This window comes from Arachis ipaensis, chromosome B1 (genome assembly GCF_059453495.1).
Source record: "Arachis ipaensis isolate K30076 ecotype BB chromosome B1, ASM5945349v1, whole genome shotgun sequence".
NCBI classification, from domain to species: Eukaryota; Viridiplantae; Streptophyta; class Magnoliopsida; order Fabales; family Fabaceae; genus Arachis; species Arachis ipaensis.
The window spans coordinates 92915484-92935974 of record NC_142436.1 but is presented as its reverse complement, the minus strand read 5'-3'; the positions used below and the strand labels follow the sequence as shown (position 1 = coordinate 92935974).

The 20491-nt window shown below is 36.8% G+C and overlaps 1 protein-coding gene, 1 non-coding gene and 1 pseudogene across 3 annotated transcripts; 1 reads left to right on the top strand and 2 right to left on the bottom strand.

Moving 5' to 3' along the window:
• Positions 1-1918: 1918 nt before the first annotated feature.
• Positions 1919-6358, bottom strand: LOC107631836 (histone deacetylase 6). 2 transcript variants are annotated; one of them, XM_016335416.3, is made up of 6 exons: positions 5419-6358; positions 4137-4577; positions 3899-4041; positions 2803-2893; positions 2597-2718; positions 1919-2217 (listed from the first exon to the last, which is right to left on the bottom strand). In XM_016335416.3, the coding sequence occupies exons 1-6, from the start codon at positions 5959-5961 to the stop codon at positions 2157-2159; spliced, it is 1401 nt and encodes a 466-aa protein (XP_016190902.1). In that variant the 5' UTR covers positions 5962-6358; the 3' UTR covers positions 1919-2156. The 2 variants fall into 2 exon arrangements, with proteins under 2 accessions (XP_016190902.1, XP_016190895.1); XM_016335409.3 differs by having other exon boundaries at positions 1919-2220; positions 5419-6282.
• A 1502-nt stretch (positions 6359-7860) lies between these two features.
• LOC107631852 (vacuolar protein sorting-associated protein 55 homolog) lies at positions 7861-8611 on the top strand (annotated as a pseudogene).
• Positions 8612-19229: 10618 nt separating this feature from the next.
• LOC148577488 (small nucleolar RNA R71) lies at positions 19230-19337 on the bottom strand. Its single transcript, XR_015903277.1, has one exon. It is a non-coding gene; the product is annotated as a small nucleolar RNA R71 (small nucleolar RNA).
• Positions 19338-20491: the final 1154 nt, after the last annotated feature.

Sequence of the window (20491 nt, the reverse complement as noted above, 5' to 3'; positions counted from 1 at the left end):
GAAATAGCAAAAAGTAACACCATTTGGGAACAACACAATTATGATCCATAGTAACGAAACAGCAACAGTTTTTCAATAAATTTCAGAACACAACAAATATAGACAATGTAAAAAGGAAAAGCAAAAGTCTTCGTCAACATTTCAAAAACACTAACTCAATGTATCATCCAAAACAAGCAAATAGAAGTACTCAGAACAATCGAAAGACAAAAAAACCCAAAAAAAAAGGATAAAAGCACCAACCTTGATGAAATGCTAAAATGAAAAGCCACGTCAAGCAACAAGAAAACTCAGAACATTTCTCTTCAAAGTGCCAAGAAATCTTTAAAAGAATCAAGATGGAGAAATCTTGAAACTGAGAAACGGTTACGAAGCAAGAATAAAGGAAATGAGTTTTTTTAGGAAAGAACTAATGAAATGCAAAGCGTTTCAGAAACGAAAAAGAAGGAAGAGATGAGGCTTTTATAAGAAAGAAGGGACAAAAGGGACATTTCACACTTCTTTAAAGCCATGTGCGGATTCCTAGGAAAATGCCACGAAACGTTTGCCATATCATTAAAGAGGCAACGTTTTAAAATTTTGAAACACGTCGAGTGCCTGACCTCTTGAAGGCAGCGTACCCGATGATAGAAACTGAAGCCACGAATGCTTGGACCTGACCTCATGGAAAGCTCGGATTCAAGCAGGGGCACTGTTCACACACTAACCCACGGCGAAGCTAGGTCCAATAAGGATAAAAGGCCCACCCAAAAAGGATGGCCTCTCCAGCTTACCCAACCTCTTAAGAGGTCAGGTCCAGTTTTACTTATCCAAATAGGTAACGGTCTCCCCGAATCTCTCCTACTATCTCTATCTCCACTAAAAGATAGACTCTAACAAACTCCCAAGATAAAGGGAACGGTTATCCACCGATAAAGGTGAAACTACTCCAAAAGGTGGTTACCTATTCTATTATAAATATACTGACACCCTTTAGGTATATTTACGCCCCAATCTACTAAAAACCTACCTAAAGCCCTTGCTAACTTAAGCATAGGAGTCTCTTGCAGGTACCACCCCCCACCTCCTCACGAGGAACTTAGACGACGGCACCTCAGCACTAGCACAAGTCGGATGCTGCCTCAGAAAGAGTCTAGACCTCACGTTCAAACCCAAATCACTGTTTCAGGTAGCCCTCGAAACACCACCCTACTTGTTCAATGATAAGAAAAATAAATCATTTAGTTGGAAATTACACAATTAAGATATTTCTATGTAACGATTAAGAAATTTCGGTGTCAAAATTAGGAAACTTAATGTCACGGTTAAAAACTTTCGATACTATTTTTTAATAAGTACTGCATAATTCAAAACTCCTACCCATTCTCATCTCCATCATCATCTTCTTTTCTTGTTCATCTTCTCCTTGTTCCACCTTCTCATAATTCTTATTTTAGTAATTTTACCCACTTAATAAAAATAAAAACATAAAAAAGAAAAAATACATAATGCTGAAAATTACGAAGAGAAAAAGAAAAACTAAAATGCAGTAACAGCCTCAAGAATAAAAGAAGTAACAGCCTCAAGAATAAAAGAACGACGATGAGGAAGAAACGCAAAAAACAAAAAAGAATGCAAAGAAGCGCAAGATACAAATTTGGTTTTGTAGGTGCATCTTAAGACGCTCTCGCTAATGAAACTAGTTTTCGTTAAGTTTAAATCAACTTGGTTGGACTTAATTGCCAAAAAAAACTTGAATATATAGCGAAAGTACTCTATATAATTATATATACAATGCTTTTCCACTTGAGCGAAAAAAGTGCATTTAAAATAATCACGAGAAACGTGAGAAATAATGCTACAAGGAAACATTTTCTAAGCATTGTACTCAAAATGACCGGCTACCTCGTTGTAAATATACAAAATTAGAAACAGGGTATTTAAGCAATTATACGGGAACCTCATTTTATGACCCAAAGGGGCCAAAATTACCACCAAGCAGACTAAAGCAAAAAAATATATCTGCACAATGTCATCAATGATAAATACTACTATTCGCTTTATCAAGAGTTGCTATTGCAATCATGTAACTCACAGTAATGGCCTCCACCCCTAATTGCCATCATTCACGTTCATACAATATAAACATGTTGGTACAATAGGCTCTTTTCTATGTATCAGCAGCATCCATGTGGTGGAGGCACCGGTTTCTCCTCTTCCATATCATCTGTAACATCCCTGCTGCAAAGAGTGGCATGTTTGTTTCTTAGTATGTCAGCAAAGAACAAAACAAGTACTAAATTAATTTAGAATGGCTAGAAGAATTTTGCATAAAGCTGTGATTGCATACCCTAAGGATGTAATCACAGATTTTTGTCTCTAAAGATGAGTATGCAACTATATATACTCTAAAGTAAGAAAATTTGTAAAGCAAGTTATGAGTGGTTAACTATCTTTGGATCAATAACTTCAGTCCAACAAACAATTGAAGGATGACATTTTATAAACTTATTGACTTTAGGGATCTAACCTGTCCCAAAACATGCCCATGTAGCAAAAGGGACTAATATACTAAATGGTTTTGTGCTCAAGTTTTAATCAAATACATAACTGATACCTCATATAGTCATTTAAGTTTGAGGACTTTATATTAGCCTTTTCGTCTTCATCATGATCAGAATCATAATCATCACCACTCCATATGCGAGGTTTTGGTCTTCTCTCCATGTCCTCTTCTGCCTGAATCCATAATTAATACGTCAAACAAAAAGTGGAAAATGACAAGGATAAAGGACAATAACTGCAACTTTACAAAGCACAAACCACTTCTGGAACTGGTATGGTTGATGGTGTTGTCTGAAAAGGAACACTGGGAGCATGTGGAAGCCTGGAAATCTGTTCTAGTAGTGTGTTCCTGGAAGATCAAATAGAAGGTAAGAAAATTCGGTCAACATTTACTTCATGGGAATGCAAGCAACTCCAGAAGCAAGGTAAAACCCATGACACGATAATGAAAAGGAAAATCACTCATTTAAAAAATGATCACATACACAAAGTCCATGTTGGACAGATTGAAACGCATTCAAAATACATGAGAGACAGTAGCACATAGAGGATTAGAGGAACAACTTCCATGCTGCCCAAAGTGCACATAAATATTTAAGTCCAGGTAATCTGATATCTCTTCACAACATAAAAAACAACATTCAAGGTGCAAAGCATGTCTATGCAACCAGTCATCATCATTTGAGAAAATTCCGTGATTTGTATGCAGCATATGTAACACATTAAAGTGATTGCATTTAATATTATGTATGGGCTTTTTCTTTAACTCTTTTATTTTGTTTTCTGGAACGATTTATGGCCTTTCTTTTGAACTCCATTTTGCATCATGGGAATTCAAGCAATCAACCTGAGCAGAAAATTAACATGTGCATGAGAACAAAAGGCAAATCTCTCATTCAAACATGAGAACAAAAGGCAAATCTCTCATTCAAACATGACAACAAAGTCACATACATGAAGCTCCATGTTGAAAGAATGAAACAGCATTCTAAGTAGCGAAATGATGGAAGCTTAAACTTTGATATGGTTTGGTCCCTGGCCAGTGTCCTCTAACATATACAGAGGCCACAACTTTGGCTTTGACAAATATATTAAGCAAAAGATAATACAATATGATTTCATATTTGACAAGAATGCAGCAATTATGACAACCACCATAGCATGGCCACGCAACTATTTATAAGATTTTGTGAAACATCGTCATTTATGAAAATGATACGACTTTAGATACAGCAGAAATTAATGCATTAAAGTAATTGAGTTCATAAATATCATGTCCTTTGTTTCAATAATTATGAAAAATAAAATTGAAATCAGAAAAATAAAGCCAAAAACAAATTGATAGTAAACACACCTTATTTTTTCCATATCCTTGGCCGTGTTTAGATTCTCCATGTTGCTTGGATCCACATGAAGAGTATAATCTGGGCCAAAATACTCATAATATTCATTATAAGGTAACTTATTATCAGGCTCCACTCCTACTGCGACTGCTGTCTAAAACAACGAAAGAGCATGTAATAAAATAAGTACATTAAATTAGTGCAAAAGTGCCTTATTCATAATTCTTCCCAAGAAGAGAAAGAAAGAACCTCATAACACCAACAACGAGCAACGTTCCGAATTGTATATCCTCCCCCACCCAACACCATTAGAGGAACATTGAAAGATCTAAGGAAGCGAAGGCAATCTGCATGACCTTTCACAGACAAATTGAAGCAACCCAACCTGTCGCCAGACAAAGAATCAGCTCCACATTGAAGAACGACGGCATCAGGTTGATAAACTTCCATGACTTTTTGAATGATAGGTCGAAACAGAGCCCGGAAACTCTCATCATCCATTCCATCATTTAACGGGACATTGATAGCATAATTCTTTCCTGAGCCAACACCAACGTCTTTAATGTGTCCAGTCCCAGGGAAAAAGTCCCCAAACTTGTGAAAAGACACCGTCATTACCCTATCAGTTGTATAAAAGGCCTCCTCAACACCATCACCATGGTGAACATCAATATCAACATACAATACACGCTGGTAAAAAACATAAAAACAGATGGTGAGAAAATATATTCAGTAAAAAAGAAACACAATAACAAAACAAGCATCTATATTACAACTTTAGAAGACACTGAGTTTCTGTACAAGTAAAAATGTAGTTTGAAATTTAACAAGAAGAAATGCTGCGAATAAGAAAAAGGTATAATGTTGTGTAATTTAAAACCGAATAGGATAAGTAAAAAGGAGCAGAGCAAATCGTAGCTGTAACCACATGTCCAACAAGCATTAAAAGTACAGCCTCCCAATACTGTGGAATGTTTTTCTTTTTAGTAACCACAGTTGATGTGCAGAAGTGATTACTGTGGAATCAAAATCAGAATGGAAATGTACACGGTCTCGTGGAACGGCCACGTTTCCAATGCTTGATTGGATAAGCCAGTCCTAGACCATCAACACTGGCCATAAATGGAGTTCAGAAACACAACATAAATGCGTCTACAATTCATGAGAAGCTTGCTTAGCTCATAATTCAAATGTTTTAAACCGTGAGACATACAATATCAGGGTTCGCCACGGAAAATATTTCACCTGTAACCACCATTTAAAGTTTTAAACCCGAAATTGTACCAACAATTAATCAAAAAAATTGTTGACCAGTGCCCAAAGGAAATGGCCCTAAACCCTTAACGAAATGCCCCAAACGGTAAAAATAAAATAAAATAAAATAACAAGTGTGGAAAATAAGTTTCATTCCTCAAGTAACAGGTGTTGCAAAATCATGGTTAGGTAGTAAATTAAAATTAAAATCCATGTATAATTGTTCAACACAAGCAAAGAAATAAGCATGTGAAGTGAAGAAGAGAGTGTTGGTTACCCTGTGATATTTGAGAAGCTCGAGAATACCGAGGACAATGTCGTTGACGTAACAGAATCCAGAGGCTTCGGACTTCTTAGCATGGTGGAGGCCACCAGCCCAATTGACAGCGATATCAGCGTCCTGGCGGTTGAGCTTGACGGCGGCGCCGATAGAGCCGCCGGCGGAGGCCTGGCAGAAGGGGAACAATCCATCGAAAACAGGACAGTCCTCCCCGACGTTGAAGCGCTTGAGGTGGCGGGAGAAGGCGGGGTCAGCGAGGGTGTCGGGGGAGACGGAGGCGAGGAAGTCGACGTAGTCATCGGAGTGAAAACGCCTGATATCGTCGGGGGCGGCGGGGAAAGGGCGGTTGATCTCCATGCGGCGGTGGAGGGAGTAGTGAACGATGAGGTTGTGAGCCATCCGGATTCGGTGTGGCTTCATTGGGTGACCCTGACCGTAGTAGTAGTCTCCGATGCTGGGTTCGTAGAAGTACGTAACTCTTCTTTTCTTCCCGTCCTGCCCGCCGGGCAGCGACGCCCCACTCTCTTCTTCTATCCCCATCACTCTCCTCTCTTATTCAGATCCAATTCCAATGCCCTTCTCTAATTTATTTATACCTTCGATTGTATAATGTATAATGCTAGGGCCTAGATTTGGAATACCGAGGGCACGCTGATGCTGCTAGCGTTAGGTTTCAGGTTTGGGGTTTTCAACTAAGTTTCAACTCGCCGCTTTGGGTTTTTCTTTGTTTTCTCTGTTTCAAGGGACTCGCCCACTATATACCAGATACACTGACTACACTTATGTATACGTGTCTAGGTTTTGCCTCAAGTGAAGAATCTACCTTGTCATTTTGTTTTTAATGTTAATTAACACAATTTTGAGGAGTGAAGTTTCGATTTGATGTCTAAAATAAGTAGATTTGTCTCCAAAATCTTAACCATCAATGTTGGACCATGGTTTCTATAAATTCAATATCTACTACTAATATATATAGGCAATGGATTCTTTACTCCCACGTATCATTAGTCAACATTAAAATAATTATAAAAAGAACTCCATTTTTTATTTTTGGAAAAACCAATAATTAAATATTAACCCTTTTAATTATTTTTTTACACACTTTTCTTTTTTTTTTTAAATTTCAGATTCAAAGTAGTGGTGAGACATTTGTTCTGTTAGAATTTTCTCCCTCTTTCAATCATCGTTGCTATTTTCTCTTTCTCTCCCTCCGCAGTCTCTCACGTTCGCTTCAGCTGTCGCCGCAACCAGCTTCCCCTGATGCCGCGCAACCCGCTTCCCCGCCGCCGCGCAACTCGCTTCTCCTGCCGTCGCAACCTAATTTTCTATTAGGTATCATTTTCACCATATCTCTTGTATACGATATATTTTATTGTTAATTGCCCCTTTATGTGTTTTAATCTCCTTTAATTGCTTACGTACTCTTTGTTTAATTCAAATGTGCAGTTGTCCTTTAAGCTTTTGATTTTGTTCTTCAAAGTCTCGCTTATTTATTTTTCTGAATATTATACATTAATTTTCAATTCTCTTTGAAGTCATATTGTTATGGCTTACGAATAAACTTGTGTCAATTTTATGTGAGAAATAAAGGATTCGACAGATCTAGCATGCACACACAAGTGGTACTAAAGCTGCAAAATTACTATCTAAATTTTACTAACATTCAATTATATTTTTGTTTCTAAAGCAGTGTCTCTTTTTTGTTTTTGTCATATTAATTATATCACAACAACACTACATAATTCAATTGAAATACTCATTGATGTATATTTCTGGAACATGAACAGGAAATCATTCTCAATTCGTATTACTGTTGATCGCTGGTTTTAGAGTTTCAATAATCTAAAAATAGTCGTGATCTCAAAATGAAAATAAAAATAATACGTGGGATTGTGTTTTTTACTTTTAGGTACTATTATATGTTTAAACCATTTCAGATATGCAAAGGCTTGTTTGTGAAAAGGTGTGGAAATGTCATTCACTTGTTCAATAATAAAGAGAAGTGATATCTTGTATGGCAAATTGTGATTGAAACAATGTAATGTCTATTAGGTGAATTAGGTTTGAAATCATATTGCATTTTAGCTATCTCATAAAAAATATGGCCTTTGTTCTCTTCGTTATGTCATTAATTTACATAGCTGTTGCTGCTGCTGTTTTTGTTGTTTTAATATTGCATTGGACTTACCTGATGCTGATCTCAAATCACTAGATTTTCTTTTTCTGTGTTTATGCAGCAGGCACTGTGATAGAATAAAACCAAACTTTTGAATATCAGTGTGGTTGGTTTACACCTTCATCTTATCTATGACAGCTTTGTTAGAAATTAGAATTGGTTTTGATTTAGTATTTTTTTCTGATTTAATATCTATATAGAATTATGGTAATGAGATTTCTTGCTCCAGCCCTTTTTTCTGTGTAACATGAGGTAAGTTGGAGATGGCAGACTGACCAGGATATTTGCGTTCTTGCCTGAGCACGGGAAAACTTGCCTTTTTGGCAATCTTAGTCTCTGGGGAAATTGTCTTGAAAATTTTGGTCCGTGTTCTTCTCATTGTTAATAAATGCATCACATCTTATTGGTAACAAAGTAATTGTTGCTTACCTAGTTGCATATGTGTTATGTGATAAGCATGTGCTTTGTATAATAATTGGTGGTCGATGCTAAGTGGTGAGATAAAGCATCTCTGTATTTATTTCTTGAAGATTTAAGGGAATGAGATGTTAATGTGACCGAACATTCCTGGTTTGTTATTACATTTGGTGTTTTGATCTCTTGCAGCTATAACATATGTGCTACTCCCAATGCCTCTGCTGTTCTTTGCAGGGTCTAATGGTTGTTCTGTATTTTCTGAATCTGATAGCAGGTAAATTGTTATTATTCAAGCATTAATTGAAAAATAATTTAAGAAGAAAAAAAGATAAGATTGTATACCGAGCCAAGGTTATTAATCATTTAACTTTTTGTTTTGTGGTCTGATGAATTATAGAGCAGCTAGGTGAATTTAGCTAAGTTCTTGACTAGATTCTCAACTATTAGAAACATTGCCATTCCAAGCATTCTAAAACATTCTGGTGTTATTAGTTGGGGAGCCTTTGCAATGGAGCTTTCATCTTTCTTCGTATTTGTATTAGCCATATTGTGTTTCATGGGATAGGTGATGAAGATGACTATTACAGTATGATATGAGATGAAAATATACTAGGCATAATTTCATGTGTAAAAATGAATTTATTCTTTGTGCGCGCTATTGATTTTCTTGCTTTTATAAGCTTTCACCTAGACATTTCCCCCGTTTCAAACCATTGAAATTGAATGCCATTACCATGTTGCTGAAAATGATTTCCAAACCTCAGCAACTGTAGGGGAGCTTTCGGCCAAAACATACGGGAACTTGACGTACTTTGTATATGTATATATGATTTACCCGTTTACCGTCAGTTGGGGAATGAGGCAAGTGTTATTATCATAATTGAGTTATGCTTGTTTAGATAGTAGATCGCCACTTCAATACAATCGTGAATTAAACTCTTAGGAAAGGAATTTAATCAATTTATCGTAATTACGGTGCCCTATGTTTTTTTTTTACAGAATTAAGGCTAATGATATTTTCGTTGAAATTGATTGAGAAATTGGATTGATATTTTAATAATTGTTTATGAAGGAACTTGTTAATGTGGGATGAAGTAAGGATAAAGATTTTTTCATTTGGTGTAAGTAAGGATAAAGATTAAGAATGTGTTTAGAAAGTATAAAATTAGAATTTTCTTGACAATTAAATTCTTTTTCTTGCTTTTAAAACATAAAAATTACATGAATTTAAAACTTTTTGAGAATTTTAATTCTCATCTTCAAGCCCAAAATAAATCATAAATTCAACCTAATAAAATTTGAATTTAAAGTTAAAATATCTAAACTAATTCTAACAAAATTTGATTTTTCAAATATTCCCATTTCTCTTTTCTTTTCTCCCTTCCCTCAGTATGAGGATAACATAATAATATTACATATATTTTAACTATTCCTTTTTCATTTAATTCTTTTTATTTCAAATTTAAGAAGTGGGGTGAAAATTGAATTGCAAATCAATTCTTTCTAAAATTCAATTCAATTTCATCTCATTAAACTATTAAAGTTTCCAAACACACTCTAATTAAATGCAAATTCTGAAACTAAGCAGCATTCGCAATAGCCACCAAAGGGTTCAAGAGGACCGATCATATGAATGTTAGTACGACCAACGAATTCATTTGCCCATGGCAGCAAATCTCTCTTAAGTCTCTAGACTAAGAAAATCACTAACAAAATCTGAATTTTCTGACCGCAACAATCACCTTGGAAAGATCATGCATGAGCAAACAACTCAGAACATATGCTTAATCTTTGCCCTTTTCTCACTTTCTTCTCTATTCCGCATTCTATAAAATATTTCCAAGTAGCATTTAGAAAATGCAGCATAAAAAGAGTAGGACCTCCACAACTCAAACCACCACAGATTAAAGCCTCTGAATGGATGAACAATTCTAATTATTTACATAAAGATTCACATCAATTGTATTCTCCATTTAAAAAAGCACAATAATTTGTTCTTTGCACACAACCACACCACATAACTATTGCACTGCACATTAATTAGGGAAAGATTAACACATAGCACGCCCAAGTCAACTAAGAATCTAAGATATACTGTACAAAGTCAAAAATTGTCTCAGAATCAGAATTTACAGAGTGATAGTGAATAATGCAAAGAATATAGTTCATTCACAGTCACAGTTAAAAGGAACAACAATTAGGAATACTGAAATTCAACATCAAAAGGAGCTAGATTTTGTTTGAAACAGAACCTCTAACACAAAAAATTACATAAATTCTCAATCTTTTTTTGAGCTTATGGTGTCAGAAGACAATGCAAAACTGCGGGGCATTGGATTCAACGGCGGGGAAGAACTCTATCCCTACAGTATTTTCACTACAGTATGATCAGCCAAGGCAAAATTTCTGGGGGTCAACAATCAGGTCGATCCCATCCTACCCAAGAGCTTCCTCCGCAGCATAACCATACAGATTTTTGGCACTCCGATTCCTACAAAATCATTGCAAATCAAATCAAAGAGAGTGAAAGGGAGGAAAAAATTCTAAATGTAGGTCCCTCACTCCCCACCATTCATGCAATCAACAAGACAAGGACAGAACATATCAAAACCAACATGCACATCCATTTTTAGCTAATACGGATTGCGCTGCGAAAATGAGCTGATGGTACGCAAATTGTTTGTTATTAATTAAACGGCGCCAACAACTTGGTGTGTATAACGTGATCTCAACACTTCTTCACAACTCCGCGTAACTAACCAGCAAGTGTACTAGGTCATCCAAGTAATACCTTTACGTGAGTAAGGATCGATCCCACGGAGATTGTCGGTTTGAAACAAGCTATGGTCATCCTTGTAAATCTCAGTCAGGCGGATTTAAATGGTTATGAGGTTTTGATAATTAAAATATAAATAAAATATAAAATAAGATAGAGATACTTATGTAATTGATTGGTGGGAATTTCAGATAAGCGTATGGAGATGCTTTGTTGCTTCTGAACCTCTGTTTTCCTATTGCATTCTTCCAACCATGTGTTACCTCCTTCCATGGCAAGTAGTATGATCCTCTCGGATGAAAACAAATCCATATACGCTGTCATCGCACGGCTAATCATCTGTCGGTTCCCGCTAGCGTCGGAATAGGACCAATGTCCTTTTGCACACTATCACTGCGCCCAACATTCGCAGGTTTGAAGCTCGTCACAGTCATCCCTTCCCAGATCCTATTCGGAATACCACAGACAAGGTTTAGACTTTCCGAATCTCAGGAATGCTGCCAATGGTTCTAGTCTATATCACGAAGGTTCTAATCTCAGATTCAGTTACTCTATTGTCAGGAGAGGCAACGTGAATCATTGATTAAGGACCTAAGAGAATATACTCCGGCTGTCGTCCAATGACTACGTTGAACATCATGTAGATCGCTTTGTGGTTGTCAGGCACGCGATCTTGGCTAAGCGAGTAACGAAGATTGGGTGATTGTTATGGGTTACCCCTTCATTCTGACTTCACTAAATTAAGAACAAGAGTATAGCTTGGAGAAGAAGTAGGTGTGAATTGAATAGAAAATAGTAGTAATTGCATTAATTCATGAAGAACAGCAGAGCTCCACACCTTAATCTATGGGGTGTAGAAACTCCATCGTCGAAAATACATAAGTGAAAAAGGTCTAGGCATGGCCATGAGGCCAGCCCCCAAACGTGAACATACAAGTTCCAAAGATGGTCAAAGAGAACAAAAAGTAAATCTCTAAAAGTAGTTTTTATACTAAACTAGTAACTAGGGTTTACAGAAAATGAGTAACTAAGTGCAGATGGTACAGAAATCCACTTTCGGGGCCCACTTGGTGCGTGCTTGGGCTGAGCATTGAAGCTTTTTTGTGCTTAGGCTGTTCCTGGTGTTAAACGCCAGCTTTAGTGCCAGTTTGGGCATTTAACTCTAATTCTGGTGCCAGTTTGGGCATTTTACGCCAAGATATTTTATGTTGACTTTGAACGCCAGTTTGGGGCATCAAATCTCGAGCAAAGTATGGACTATTATATATTTCTGGAAAGCCCAGGATGTCTACTTTCTAACGCAATTGAGAGCGCACCAATTGGGCTTCTGTAGCTCCAGAAAATCCACTTCGAATGCAGGGAGCTCAGAATCCAACAGCATCTGCATTTCTTTTTCAGCCTCTGAATCAGATTTTTGCTCAGGTCCCTCAATTTCAACCAGAAAATACCTGAAATCACAGAAAAACACACAAACTCATAGTAAAGTCCAGAAATATAATTTTTGAATAAAAACTAATAAAGATATAATAAAAATTAACTAAAATATACTAAAAACTATGTAAAAACAATGCCAAAAGGGTATAAATTATCCGTTCATCAGCAGACGAGAGAAACGACAGAGGGAGAGGAAGAGAAAAGGCATCCATGAATTGAAAAGACATAATCATTAACTAACCTCCAAGCATTGAGGCAACGTCTTGCGCGGAGGCGGCGGAAGCAGGTTGCGCGGCTGCAGCAGCAGGTTGCGGCGGCGGCGGAGGCGTGTTGTGGCGGCGAGGATATGCGAACGAGATTTGCAGCAGAGGAAGAGGATGAGAATGTCAGGGATTGAAATTGGATGAAAAACCTAGCTGCTTCTCTTCTCTGGATGCTTTTGAATCTGAAATAAAAAAGAAAAGGGAAAAAATTAAAAAACAAAAAATTTGTGGGATCAAAATCTAATTAGTAAGTTTTTCAAAAAAAAATGGAGTATATTTTGTAATTATTTTAATGTTGGCTAATGATACTCCCACATAACTAATTTTTTATATGCATGTGCACTAAGATCCTTCCTCCTACCAATCTCTCTCAAACATAGAAGGGCAAGGTGCTGCTTAGCCTTTAAAATGGAAAATGAAAATATGATTAATACACAAGGAAGTGCTGAAACAATCTAAAAGAGTAAGTCATGAGGATGTATAATGGAAATTGTTGGACAAATTCATTCCACAATATATTGAAAAGATATCCTGAAGTTATGGTATCTATTAAATTCCAGGGATAGCGTAAAATACTACAAATTTTAAGGACATCATATCAGACTAGCCACGAAAAATTTTAAATAAATAAAATACCAAAACAGCAATAAAGATTCAGCAGTTCATCATACATATTTTAAACAAGATTTAATTGGGGAAGGCTGCAAAAGTAAGGTGACAGGGAAACAGATTATTAGCAAAATATTTCTATGTAGCCGAAAAACTAGAGAACATACAGAGTTAGAATTGCTATCATCCTTGAGAATGTCTGTCAGTATTTTCACTGTGAACGAACACTTCTGATCCCCAGCAGCAAGGCATATAACAGCCACACAATGAGCTATTGAGTGCAACGCTTGTTTGGGAATGCCACCTGACTGTGGTGAAGGCTTGGCGCTGGCAAGTAGTGACTCCAGTAGAGAATCAAAGCTAGTGTTTACAGAATAGACTAAAGCAGCAAAATAATTCTGTAAAGCCTGGAGCATTAAGAACAAGAAAACATAAGCATGCATAGATTTTATGATATTCAAAATGGGTAAAATGGTGCATGGAGGGAAACGTCATTGTTCTGCTTTATGTACCTCTGCATCAGTAAGAAAATTAAAATTCTATTGAACCAGAACCAAAATTAACAATCAAGTAGTGGCACAATCACAAGATTAACAATCGCAGGGAGTGGACCAAAATCAGAATTCGATGGAACCAAAAACCAATTGTATCCTTCTAATTCCTTGATTTGTATGGTGTATATATCTTTGAAATAGTAGCTGCAATAGCAGTAAAAACAATAATTTCATCAGTTATCACATACAAAAAGTTTTTTTTAGTTGTTTTTATTAACATGACTCATCATGTTCTGAGAATTGGATCACCCATGAGGATTAACCTGCTTGTTTAGCTTTAGATACATAGTAAGTGCTAAAACTGAGTGGCGGGACAGTAGCAAAAAATGTAAGCCAGTATTTAGGTTTTTTAAGGACAGAGGGAGAGGAAGAAAAGGGATCCATGAATTGAAAAGGCATAATGATTAACTAACCTCCAAGCGTTGAGGCAACGACGGAGGCGGAAGCATCTTGCGCGACGGGGGAAGCGTCTTGCACAGTGGGGGAGCGTCTTTCGCAGCGGGGGCAGCGTCTTCCGTGGCGGCGTCGTCTTGCGCGGTGGCGGCAGGTTGTGCGGTGGCGGCAGGTTGCAGCGGCGAGGATATGCTAATGAGATTTGTAGTAGAGGAAGAGGAAGAGAGAAATACAGGAATTGAAATTGGATGAAAAACCTAGTAGACCTTCTCTTCTCTGAATGCCTCTAATGTGAGAATGAAAGGAAAAGGAAAAAAGTTAAAAAACCAATAATTTGAGGGATCAAAATCCAATTAGTGATTTTTTTTTAAAAAAAGGGGTCTATATTGTAATTATTTTAATGATGGTTAATGATACACCTATAAAAATGTAGGAGTAAGGAATCCATGGCCATATATATAGGACTTACAAAAATACATAAGTGAAAAAGGTTTAGGCATGGCCGTGAGGCTAGCCCCCAAACGTGAACATACAAGTTCCAAAGATGGTCAAAAAGAACAAAAAGTAAATCTCTAAAAGTAATTTTTATACTAAACTAGTAACTAGGGTTTACAGAAAATGAGTAACTAAGTGCAGATAGTGCAGAAATCCACTTCCGGGGCCCACTTGGTGTGTGCTTGGACTGAGCATTGAAGCTTTTTCATGCTTAGGTTGTTCCTGGAGTTAAACGCCAGCTTTAGTGCCAGTTTGGGCATTCAACTCCAATTCTGGTGCTAGTTTGGTCGTTTTACGCCAAGATATTTTAGGCTGATTTTGAACGCCAGTTTGGGCCATCAAATCTCGAGTAAAGTATGGACTATTATATGTTGCTGGAAAGCCCAGGATGTCTACTTTCCAACGCAATTAAGGGCGCGCCAATTGAACTTCTGTAGCTCCAGAAAATTCACTTCGAATACAGGTAGGTCAGAATCCAACAGCATCTGCATTCCTTTTTCTGCCTCTGAATCAGATTTTTGCTCAGGTCCCTGATGAGCGGATAATTTATACGCTTTTTGACATTGTTTTTAGTAGGATCTAGTTACTTTTAGGGATGTTTTCATTAGTTTTCATGTTAAATTTACATTTCTGGACTTTACTATGAGTTTGTGTGTTTTTCTGTGATTTCAGGTATTTTCTAACTGAAATTGAGGGACTTGAGCAGAAATCAGATTCAGAGGTTGAAGAAGGACTGCTGATGCTATTGGATTCTGTCCTCCCTGCACTCAAAGTGGATTTTCTGGAGCTACAGAACTCGAAATGGCGCGCTTTCAATTGCGTTGGAAAGTAGACATCCAGGGCTTTCCAGAAATATATAATAGTCTATACTTTGGCCAAGAATAGATGACGCAAACTGGTGTTCAACGCCAGCTCTTTGCCCAAATCTGGTGTCCAGCGCCAGAAAAGGAGCCAAAACCAGAGTTGAACGCCCAAACTGGCACAAAAGCTGGCGTTCAACTCCAAGAAGGACCTCTACACGTGCAACACTCAAGCTCAGCCCAAACACACACCAAGTGGGCCCCGGAAGTGGATTTATGCATCAATTACTTACTCATGTAAACCCTAGTAGCTAGTTTACTATAAATAGGACCTTTTACTATTGTATTTGGCATCCTAGATTGTATTTTGATCCTGTGATCACATTTTGGGGCTGGCCACCTCGGCCATGCCTGGACCTTCACTTATGTATTTTCATACGGTAGAGTTTCTACACTCCATAGATTAAGGTGTGGAGCTCTGCTGTTCCTCAAAGATTAATGCAAAGTACTTCTATTTTCAATTCAATTCATCTTATTTCGTTTCTAAGATATCCATTCGCACCCAAGAACGTGATGAAGGTGATGATTATGTGTGACGCTCATCACCATTCTCCCCTATGAACACGTGCCTGACAAACACTTCCGTTCTACATGAAATAAGCTAGAATGAATATCTCTTAGATCTCCTAACCAGAATCTTCGTGGCGTAAGCTAGAATGATGGCGGCATTCAAGAGAATCCGGAAAGTCTAAACCTTGTCTGTGGTATTCCGAGTAGGATTCAATGATTGAATGACTGTGACGAGCTTCAAACTCGCTATTGTTGGGCGTTAGTGACAGACGCAAAAGGAGGGTGAATCCTATTCCAGCATGATCGAGAACCGACAGATGATTAGCCGTGCTGTGACAGAGCATGTGAGCATATTTTTCACTGAGAGGAGGGGATGTAGCCACTGACAACGGTGATGCCCTTGCATAAAGCCAGCCATGGAAAGGAGTAAGACTGATTGGATGAAGATAGCAGGAAAGCAGAGGTTCAGAGGAACAAAAGCATCTCCATTCGCTTATCTGAAACTCTCACCAATGAATTACATAAGTATTTTTATCCCTATTCTATTATTTAGTATTCGAAAACATCATTATCAATTTATATCTGCCTAACTGAGATTTGCAAGGTGACCATAGCTTGCTTCATACCAACAATCTCCGTGGGATTCGACCCTTACTCACGTAAGGTATTACTTGGACGACCCAGTGCACTTGCTGGTTAGTTGTATCGAAGTTGTGAACCATGGTATTGGCACCATGTTCTTGGCGCCATTGCCAGGGAAAGAAAGAGCCATGAATTTTACATAATTAAAGTGTAATCACGATTACGTGTACCAAGTTGCTCACGTTGCCAGGGATTGTTCAAGCCTGGACATCACAATTTCGTGCACCAAGTTTTTGGCGCTGTTGCCGGGGATTGTTCGAGTATGGACAACTGACGGTTCATCTTGTTGCTCAGATTAGGTAATTCTCTTTTTTTTTTTCTTTTTAAAAAAAAAATTTTCAAAATTATTTCAAAATTTTCTCCTTTGTTTTCGAAAAAAAAAATATAAAATAAAAATGTTTTAAAAAAAAAATTTTATTCAAAATTTTTAAGAATGAATTCTAGTGTTTCATGAAGCATGTAAAGCTTGGCTGGCTGTAAAGCCATGTCTAAATTTATTTGGACTGAGGCTTGCAATTTGTTATCAAAAGCAATATACTCTGGTGTTAAATGATGAAGCTTGGCTGGCCATTGGCCATGTCTAGTGTTTTGGACTGGAGCTTTCATTGAAAGCTTGGCTGGCTAGTGAGCCATGTCTAATTCCTGGACTGAAGCTTTAGACTAACATGGCAAGATTCTTGGAATTCATATTAAAAATTTTGGAATCCTTATTTTCCTTTTTCAAATTAATTTTCGAAAAAAAAATACAAAAAAATTAGAAAATTATAAAAATCAAAAATATTTTTCTGTTTCTTGTTTGAGTCTTGAGTCATGTTATAAGTTTGGTGTCAATTGCATATGCATCTTGCATTTTTTCGAAAAATTCATGCATTCATAGTGTTCTTCATGATCTTCAAGTTGTTCTTGGTAGGTCTTCTTGTTTGATCTTGATGATTTTTTGTTTTGTGTTGTATGGTGTTTTTCATATGCATTCTTGAATTCTTAGTGTCTAAGCATTAAAGAATTCTAAGTTTGGTGTCTTGCATGTTTTCTTTGCATTAAAAATTTTTCAAAAATGTGTTCTTGATGTTCATCATGATCTTCAAAGTATTCTTGGTGTTCATCTTGACATTCATAGCATTCTTGCATGCATTCATTGTTTTGATCCAAAATCTTCATGCATTGCATCTCTTTAGTGTTTTTCTCTCTCATCATAAAAATTTCAAAAAATCAAAAAAATATCTTTCCCATTTTCTCACATCAAATTCGAAAATTTGGATTGACTTTTTCAAAAATTTTTAAAATCAAATTGTTTCTCATGAGTCAAATCAAATTTTCAATTTGAAAATCTTATCTTTTTCAAAATCTTTTTCAAAAATCAAATCTTTTTCAAAATTCTTAGTTATTTTCGAAAATTCCAAAAATATTTTTCAAAAATATTTTTCTTATTTTTATATCAAATTTTCGAAAATAACACAATCAATTAATGTTTTGATTCAAAAAATTGAAGTTTGTTACTTGCTTGTTAAGAAAGATTCAAACTTTAAGTTCTAGAATCATATCTTGTGATTTCTTATGAATCAAGTCATTAATTGAGATTTTAAAAATCAAATCTTTTTCAAAACTAATTTCTAAAATATCTTCTCATCTTATCTTTTTCAAAAAAAAAAATCTAATTTCAAAATATCTTTTCTAACCTCCTAACTTCTTATCTTTTCAAAATTTGTTTCAACTAACTAACTAACTTTTTGGTTGTTTCTTAACTTTTTCAAAACTACCTAACTAAATCTCTCTCTCTAATTTTCGAAAATATCTCCCCCCTTTTTCAAAAATTTCTTTTTAATTAACTAATTATTTTTATTTTTTTTTATTTTAAAAAATTTTCAAAAATACTAACATTTTTCAAAAAAACCATTTCCGAAAATCACTCACCCTTTTTCAAAAATATTTTTCGAAAATTCTCCCTCTCCCATCTTATTCTATTTATTTATTCATCTACTAACATCTCATCTCACATCTCAAACCTCCTCACAGTTGTGTTTCTTCCATTATATTACATTCTTTGTCTCCCCCTCTTCTTCTACTCACACAGGGATCCCTATACTGTGGCATAAAGGATCCATATTATTATTATTATTATTTTTTCTGTGCCCTCTTCTTTGTCATATGAGCAGGAGCAAGGACAAGAATATTCTTGTTGAAGCAGATCCAGAACCTGAAAGAACTCTGAAGAGAAAATTAAGAGAAGCTAAATTACAACAATCTAGAGATAACCTTTCAGAAATTTTCGAACAGGAAAAGGAGATGGCAGCCGAAAATAATAATAATGTAAGGAAGATGCTTGGTGACTTTACTGCACCTAATTCCAATTTACATGGAAGAAGCATCTCCATTCCTGCCATTGGAGCAAACAACTTTGAGCTGAAACCTCAGTTAGTTTCTCTGATGCAGCAGAACTGCAAGTTTCATGGACTTCCATCTGAAGATCCTTTTCAGTTCTTAACTGAATCCTTGCAGATATGTGATACTGTTAAGACTAATGGAGTAGATCCTGAAGTCTACAGGCTCATGCTTTTCCCTTTTGCTGTAAGAGACAGAGCTAGATTATGGTTGGATTCTCAACCCAAAGACAGCCTGAACTCTTGGGATAAGCTGGTCACAGCTTTCTTAGCCAAGTACTTTCCTCCTCAAAAGCTGAGCAAGCTTAGAGCTGATGTTCAAACCTTCAGACAGAAAGAAGGTGAATCCCTCTATGAAGCTTGGGAAAGATACAAACAGTTGACCAAAAAGTGTCCTTCTGACATGCTTTCAGAATGGACCATCCTGGATATATTCTATGATGGTTTATCTGAGCTATCAAAGATGTCACTGGACACTTCTGCAGGTGGATCCATTCACCTAAAGAAAACACTTGCAGAAGCTCAAGAACTCATTGACATGGTTGCTAATAACCAGTTCATGTAGACTTCTGAAAGGAATCCTATGAATAATGGGACGCCTATGAAGAAGGAAATTCTTGAAGTTGATACTCTGAATGCCATATTGGCTCAGAATAAAATATTGACTCAGCAAGTCAATATGATTTCTCAGAGTCTGAATGGAATGCAAGCTGCATCCAACAGTACTCAAGAGGCTTCTTATGCAGAAGAAGCTTATGATCCTGAGAACCCTGCAATAGCAGAGGTAAATTATTTAGGTGAACCTTATGGAAACATCTATAACTCATCATGGAGAAATCATCCAAATTTCTCATGGAAGGATCAAAAGCCTCAACAAGGCTTTAATAATGGTGGAAGAAACAGGTTTAGCAATGCCAAGCCTTTTCCATCATCCACTCAGCAACAGATAGAGAATTCTGAGCAGAACCCATCTAGCTTAGCAAACTTAGTCTCTGATCTATCCAACGCCACTGTGAGTTTCATGAATGAAACAAGGTCTTCCATTAGAAATTTGGAAGCACAAGTGGGCCAGCTGAGTAAAAGGATCACTGAAATCCCTCCCAGTACTCTCCCAAGCAATACAGAAGAGAATCCAAAAGGAGAGTGCAAGGCCATTGACATAAGCAAAATGGCCGAACCCAATGAGGGAGAGGAGGACGTGAATCCCAAGGAGGAAGACCTCCTGGGACATCCGGTGACCAATAAGGAGCTTCCCTCTGAGGAACCAAAGGAATCTGAGACTCATCTAGAGACCATAGAGATTTCATTGAACCTCCTTATGCCCTTCATGAGCTCTGATGAGTATTCCTCTTCTGAAGAGAATGAGGATGTTACTGAAGAGCAAACTGCCAAGTTTCTTGTTGCAATCATGAAGCTAAATGCCAAATTATTTGGCATTGATACTTGGGAAGTTGAACCTCCCTTGTACATCAATGAACTAAGTGATATGGATCAACTGACATTGCCTCAGAAGAGACTAGATCCTGGGAAGTTCATAATACCCTGTACCATAGGCACCATGAT